The sequence below is a fragment of the Capsicum annuum genome, unplaced genomic scaffold (genome assembly GCF_002878395.1).
Source record: "Capsicum annuum cultivar UCD-10X-F1 unplaced genomic scaffold, UCD10Xv1.1 ctg1715, whole genome shotgun sequence".
In the NCBI taxonomy this organism is placed as follows: domain Eukaryota; kingdom Viridiplantae; phylum Streptophyta; class Magnoliopsida; order Solanales; family Solanaceae; genus Capsicum; species Capsicum annuum.
In genome coordinates this window covers 206,552-214,779 of record NW_025822796.1, presented here as the reverse complement: position 1 = coordinate 214,779, position 8,228 = coordinate 206,552, and the positions used below count along the sequence as shown (strand labels likewise).

Here is an 8,228-nt window from a genome sequence, read left to right as displayed (position 1 = left end):
GTTCAACTGACAATGTGACTGATTTATTCACCAAATCTTCTCCAATTGCAACTTTCAAGAAGATGTTGCACAAGATCGAGATGCAAAGGTCAAGGATGTTCTCATTAGGGGGAGTTAATATGCGATGTACTATTTTTTCCTTACGAGGTTTTGTTCCACTGGGTTTCCCTTGTAAGGTTTTTAATGAGGCAGCCGAAATGCATATTATTAGAGATGTGTACTCTTTTTCCTTCACTAGATTTTTTTCCTACTGGGTTTTTTCTAGTGAGATTTTAACGAGGCACATTATCTACCAATTAGACATTCAAGGGGGAGTGTTATAAATGTATTTACATTATAGTGAATGTCTATCAAGATCTATTTGATATCTATTAGGATTTGAAGCATCTGTCTTTTACTCAAACTAGGAGTAAATTTTCCTTATAAATAGAGGGGTTTTGTTCATTGTATTGATAATCTTATGATCTCTCATCCCCCAAGAGAAGAAATAAGAATCACTCTCTCTATTCTCTCTACTCTTCTTCTTCGTTCTTTATAGTTTTATAACTATATATATATATATTACTTCTATATAAGCAGGCAACTGACGTTTGACATGCCGGCTTTCAGTTGTCTGCTTACTCCGTGATTTTACTATAGCATCCCTAAGTAATTATTATAAGACATTTACTTATTAAAAAAAAATAATATTTAATAAAAAATAAAATAGACATTTATGATATGGTTGTTTCAGCTGTTTCAATTGTAATTTTAATGTATCACTTATAATTAATTATTTTGAGTCATTTAAGTATTTAAAAATTGATAATATTTATTTTATAAAAGGTAAAATAAACATAAAATGATAAATTAATTTTTGATGTTTTAAATTAATTTGTCATCTTATGTGAGGCCACTTAAATTTTTTTCACAAGTATTTTTTATATCAATTTTGTTATATCACTTTTAATTAGTTATTATGAGTTATTCAACAGATTCTGATTTCGCTATTTCAATCGTGATATTTGGTTTACTCTCGCAATTATATTAGTGTATTTTAAATTGAAATAGTTAAAAATATTATAAATTACAATAATTAAAAAATTAAATTACTTTTAAAGTCTAAATTCACCATCAATACCATAAAAATTTAAACAAAAAGACTATTATAAATTACAATAGCAAACAACTTAAAATAGTACATTAAAATGGCAAAAAAGTACTATAGATTATAATATTTAGCGATGTCATATTAATTAGGATAAAGGGATATTACTTGAAAATTTCGTTGAAAGTCATATAAATTTAAATTATAATAATTAAAAACTTAAATTACTTTGAAAGTCTAAATTCACTATTAATAGCACGAAAGTTTAAACAAGAATAGTATTATAAATTACAATAGCAAATAGCTTAAAATAGTAAATTACAACGTCGAAAAAGTATTATAGATTACAATATTTATCGATATCATATTAATTAGGATGAAGGGATATTACTTGAAAATTACGTTGAAAGTCGTATAAATCATAATAAAATTAAAACTTAAAACATCTAAAATTATATATAACAAATCTAATTAACTTTCATAAATATTAATCAGTGTTATATAAATTTAAATAAAAAAATAATATATAATATCTAAAAAGTAGCACATTGGATCGTGCTCACACGGGCTCTAATATCTAGTTTATATATATTTTGAGAAATAGTCCATGAGAACAAACCAATGATGTGAAGTAACTTTTATTGTATCCTTCTGTTAAATCAAAATTAAAAGATTATATGTGTGTACACACACATTTATATTCTCTTTTTAAAGGAATGAACAGAATCGGAGAAGAGTCCATGAAACAACTTCCAATTAACACTTTCATTGAAATTACTTACGGGAGATTTCTTTTTCCAACAAATCCTATCGACAATTTTCAATAGCAATTGTTTTGATTTAGTAGGGTTGTTATTAATTTACAATCCAAGTTCTATTAATTATTATGGGAGACTAAATTTCAATTTTTCTTAACTTAGTAAATTATCTAAAAGTCGATTATAGGTACTTTTATTCTGACCGACTTTTTTCAATTCGTTTTGAACTCGGCTTTATCTCAAATCAAACGGCAATCATATTCTTAGTGGCATATGAATTTTATACGGTGAGTGATAAACGTGCAAATGCATGTTCGCATAGACTAGTAGTAGTAATACTAATTAATATCTTCTTCTTTTTGTTTTTCTCACTGAGGAGCTGTTGTTAATTAAATTATACAATTTGATTACGAGACTCTGACTAAGCACCATCGAGGCTCCAGTGCTTGGGGCATATAACCCGGCTGACAATTTTATTGGAATTCTTATTCAATGCATTTACCTTGGCCGTCTATGACACGTTGAAAATTAAAATTAAACCCAAAAAAAAGGGAAGAAGGAAAAAACAGAGAGACAAACGGGCGTCTCTTTTTCTCGTTTGCACTCCCTTCTTGATAAAAATAATCTATTCCTAAAATAAATACTTCTACCTAGTAGCATGTTCATGTAAATTATCAGATTAATTAAACGTTAATGTTCTTCCAGGAGGCGATGACAATTGAGGATAACAAGCTCCTCTGAGCTTGTTATACCTTTGAAGATCGAAATTCCGAAGCTTCATGAGTCGCTTTTGCTTAGCGACAAATCGGCTCTGGAAAAATCCTTCGAAAGAAGGCTCTTTGGAGGTCTTAAGGAAAAAAGTATAACCAGCCATGCAGTAAAAGGATGTAACGTAAAAGCAAATTGGTTCCATGACATCCCACGAGAGTTCCCAGAATGTTAATCTCATGAATGCTGCTGTCTGAATGACAAAGTAGCCTAGCCCACACCATAATTCTCTGCGCACCAATGACTCTGCTTTCTTGTCAATTATTGCTTTGTCCTCTTCCATTTGGTTGAACTCCTCCATCATTTGTGGGTCATTTGTGTTCGCCAAGGGCATAGGCAATAGGCCTTGTAGGGATTTCACTACCTGTAAACAAAAACAGAGGACCAAAATATTTGGGTAAAACTAACTCCACTTGACAATACCTATGTCGACATCCGACACTGCTTCAAATAAAAGTATTTCTCAAATATGTGTATATAGAAAAAATATACTGTATATATTTTTTAACAAAGACGTATATAGAATTATAATGATAACACCATTGGAAAAACATACGAAATGTATATATTAATTTGGAATAGGAAATAGGCTTCGAAATTGACATTTTCCTAACCTACTTTGTGACAATAAGTGCTACTATCTCCCTAGCTATTGTATAGATCCTAAATTTGTGATTCTCTTACTCCTTTCCTCCAATAAGAATTTGGCCTGGGCTGCCCAACGCGTTGTTATGCATATTATATTATACTAATATTGCTAGAATTGACATAAGAGGCTTTCTCTATGACAACGCAAACGAATTCTCCCCAACTTCATTTGTTATTTTTCTAAAGAGTTGTCTATCGTCAAGTAATAGAAAAGACTAGTGGCCAATTTGAAAGAGGATTTGTGAATAGATAGCTAATCCTTTTTCATGGACTCCACGATAATTGGATGTCCTTTTCCTCTTAACAATCCACCACCCTCACCAACCTCCAACAATCCATCAATTAAAATTTTAGCATCTCATTTTCTCTCCCCAATCAGATATGTAAAAACCAACACCCTCCAAAACAAGTTTGATTCTTTGGTGAAATTTTGGGTCTTTGAAAATGATCCGACCGGTCCACTCCTTTACAAAAGTCACCAGAGATCTGGAGTAACTTTGATTCATTTTCCTGTCTGGAGAAAAAAACATGAAAAATGCTACTATCAGTTTTCGGTAGACACCCAACCTTTAACAAACAGAGAATGCAAAACATTAGCAACTTATTTCTATGTAACGCTGCTAATTACCAACGAATTGTCACATAGTTGTAATTTATTTTTAAGCGTCTCTGTCAAAAAAACAGTTACGCATAGCAAAGTAAAAATATTAGTAATAATAAAAGATGAATGGAAAAAGTGAAAAAAAAAAACAACCTGATCAGGCCGAATGAACACAACGTCTCCCAGAACAATTACAGTTCCAGAATCATCTAGAATCTTCGCGAATTCGATGCCCTGTTCACTATTCAAACAATTTCCAGAGCAAATCTGAAGAAATTCCGAGTATGAAATACAACTCTTTTCAATCTGATTTAGCCTCAATTTCACCATCTCCAATTGTGATAACCTTAGCACCTTCCTCGCATCCGCCACTGTCAACTTCCCCTCCCACTCTTGTGGCGGCAGGAGTCCATCGAGTTTGATCCTGCTTCTGCTTATATCCATTTCACGGAGTTTCTCGATGAGAGTTTCCCCGGTTGGTATTGACCGGAGCTCCAGAGAAGTCGTCGGAGATGAGTACATAAATCGGCGGTGGATTAATCGCCGTAAAATTCCATTATCTTCTTTATCTGGGGCGATTTTGTTATCAGGACGAGGAGGGGTAAGTGTTCTGGCGGACATTGATGATGAAGATATACGACAAGCGGAAATGAAAAAACCGGTAGTTTTGTATGCATTGAAAAGGCGCTGAGCTAGCGTATTTTTGAAAGCCATTGATAGATAAAAGAAATACTAGTAAGTATATTATTTGAGAGAGAAATATTGATTTGGAAAAATGGTAGGCTTTAGAGGTTTGAATTGTTCAGGTTTTTCAACGATGAAGAAAGGAGTCATGGGTTAGACATATTTATAGGTACATTCATAGTGACGAAATGACAGCCAAGCTAGTATGTTAATCCAGTTAAAGTAACGGAGCTTGTAAATAGCTACTACCTCGTCATTTAATCGGAGACGAAATTTAAGAAATAAGTAGACACTTTGTAAAGTTTACAAAATTATAGTTATTTTTTTTTAATAAATGAGATCACTAAGGATAAAATGAGAATAATGTCATTAAATAATTACCAAATAAGAAAAGATGATATTATTTTTGAGACGAATCAAAAAACAAATGATCACATATAAAATAGGACAGAGGAAATACTTAGTAATTTTTCTCTCTTACGTTAATTTTACTTGTGTATATCTTAATTTTATAAAATGATAAGTATTTGAAATTATTTATTCAGTAATGACGATGAGAAAAATGATGAATGGGAGATGAAGATATTTTCCATCGTGACACACATTTTGTTTTATACATTTTCTAGACATTTTAACAATATTAATTTTAGCATTTTCTTGTCAACATATTAATTTTACCATCAATCACTATAATTTTTTTAATATGTAGTAGGAAGATTTGGCCTCATGTAGTTATGAACAGAATGTGAAAACATAATTAAATTAATAAAAAAATAATTAAGTAAATTCGGGTTGTGAAAGCATTTCATCTGCTTTCATTTCTATTCCTTGAGTAAAAAAAATAAAATTAATTATCTGTAGAATGTGTTCTAAAAATAAATCCAGTAACAAATATTTTGTTTTAGTATTTTGAATATCTTGTTGTATTCATTAAAAAGAAATTAATTTTCACCAAAAAGTAAGAAAGGTTCATTAGAATTAGGATGAATGAGATATTCGCTGTAGAAAAAGGAATATCCCCTCAATACGGGGCAACATCCTTAGTAAACCTTATATGGTGAATCATTTCGCTTTATGTCGTTCTTGTTAGAAAAAATGAAAATATATTTCAAAAGAAAGTGTCATCATTGACTATGAATATATTGAGATTTATTTTCTGCATATTAGTGTAAACAAATGTCTATATTCAACCATCGATATGTTATTATTAATAATATCGATGAGCCTTTATTTCTAACCGTAGTCAAAATTATGACAATATATATTTATTCACTTATTATCAATATTGAATGAATAGTAACTATTTGTTACAATTTCTATTAGAGCAATCAATATGGATCAGGTTCATTGGGTTGGCCCGATTCGACCTGTAATTTGATGGAGTTGGACTTCAATTTTCGTAGTCCATTTAAGAACTGAGCTTTTTAGTCCGACCCAGATAAGCCCGTGGTCCATGAAGCTTGAGCAATGTGGGTTGGCTAGTCATGGGCCGATTCATAAGTCAAATACATGCAACTATTTAGATTGCTTATTAGTATTTTTATTTGATTGGAAGGATATCATATCAAAAGTTATTTAATTTCGCTATTAGGACTATTTTTTGATGTATTGGAGACTTGATTAACAAGTATTAACACTATGTAATCTTGTCTGGTAATATTTATGTTTATTAACATTCTAAAATTAAATTATAAAATATTATATTTTAAAGGGGAAAGGACATAGGTTGGCCATTTAAAAAAAAAATGACCCACAATTTGAAAATGTGGACAACTGTAGCCAGTCGGCCTAATGTATTTTCCCTTTTTAGCCATTTGGCCCAATTGGACAAATGGAGTCTATACTCAATTGATAAACTTTTATACCACATTGATACACTTTTATACTATTTTGATACACTTTTTAAAAAAGAGAAAAGAAATTTTATGCAAATACATGCAATCCCTATACCCAATTGATACTCTTTTATGCCATATTAATACATTTTTATAACAAGAGAGAAGAGAAACCTATGCATACATATGCAGTGTCCATATACCCAATTGATACTTTGTTATACTAGATTTTAGATTGATACACTTTTATACCACATCGATACAGTATATATACCATATAAATACACCTTTTACAGAGAAAATTTGTGCAAGTATATACAATAACTGCAATTAAAGATTGTATAGAATGTATTGAAATTATGTAATTATCATATAGAATGGGTATATAAACTGTAAAGTTATCGTACAAAATATATTTTTTATGGTGTAATTAAAAACATAAAAATAAAATAAATAACATCATCAACTAGCTAGAAAAGAATAACTACAAACTTATATTTGATTGTTTAGACAATAAAGAGCAAATTATTATTTTTTGTACTAAACCAGTAGGAAAATGTAACTAAAAAAAAAAAAGCTAAAAAAAAAAAGAAAAGAAAAGAAAAGAAGTAAAATGACAACTACAAAAAACGAAAATAAAAAGAAGAAGAAGCGGAAGAAGCTTACCAAAGTTGGTCGCTATTTGATCAACAAATGCGGTTATAAATTGAAAATTAAACATTTGACTATTTTTTGAGATTAGTTTCAGCTGAGTTAAGCATATGGAATGGCTATTTAATGGGTTTTTAGTTTTAGGGTCTATTTTTAGGATATTATTTTAATTTTAGGTGTCATATTTATCTTTTTCCCTTTTTAAAACGTGAGCTGGCTCGTGAGGCCCGCAACTCACAGAGTAATGATGTGAGGTTGATATTTTTTGGCCCATCATTTTGACGGGTCAGCTCGACCTGACCCGTCAAATCAAAACCCATATGGGCCAGCCCAAATATGTTGGGCCGACCCGTATAGACAGCTCTAATTTCTATGTCGGGCATTACATGGAAAAGAAATAGCAACAGATCATTTGCTTCATAATTTGCCTTCAGTGCTTTTTATTAGTCAATAATATGATCGTCAGTGAGTATATTTGTCCTGTGAAATTATATTGTGCTGGATTTTTCTTTTTATTGAACCTTTGCTAATTTTTTGCTTTTAATTATCGCTATTTAACGAGTGTGAGTGGCAGATGATTATCATACTTGCTTTCAACTGTCTCCTTCTGGTCCAGCTATCTCCTTCGGGTGACGAGTATTTTTGAGATTTTATATTTTTTATTTTAATTAAATTATTTTATTTTTATTTTTAATCTGTTATATATTTAAAATTACATAAAAATATTATAAATTATAATAATTAATAATTTAAATTATTTAGACACACAAAATAATTTAATTGACTCAAAATTTTATCGGTGCAACATAGATTGAGATATATTATTTAGAGATTTAGTGAAAGATAATATAAATCACAATAATAATCAAATTAAAATCTTTGAAAGATGTATGAATTTTTTTTTCGACTTTTCAAATTCTATCAATGTAATATAAATTGGAATAGATGGAGTAACATATATTACTTGAAAATTATGTTAAAAATCATGTAAATTATAATAATTAACAACTTAATATATATAAAGCTATACAATAAATTTAGTTAACTTTCTGAAATATTTCATTAGTGTCACACAAATTGGGATAAAAAAAGTAACATATAATATCTAAAAATTGTGTAAAGCTGCAATAAATTAGTAATTAATAACTTAAAATATTTATAAATCATATAAAAAAATTAATTGACTACTTAAATTT

General features: G+C 29.8%; 1 protein-coding gene across 1 annotated transcript; it reads right to left on the bottom strand.

Annotated features, from left to right (window-relative positions):
- Positions 1-2,291: 2,291 nt before the first annotated feature.
- LOC124890407 (calcium uniporter protein 2, mitochondrial-like) lies at positions 2,292-4,705 on the bottom strand. Its single transcript, XM_047402251.1, has 2 exons — positions 4,016-4,705; positions 2,292-2,977 (listed from the first exon to the last, which is right to left on the bottom strand). Exons 1-2 carry the CDS (start codon positions 4,574-4,576, stop codon positions 2,525-2,527), a joined length of 1,014 nt encoding a protein of 337 aa, XP_047258207.1. The 5' UTR covers positions 4,577-4,705; the 3' UTR covers positions 2,292-2,524.
- Positions 4,706-8,228: the final 3,523 nt, after the last annotated feature.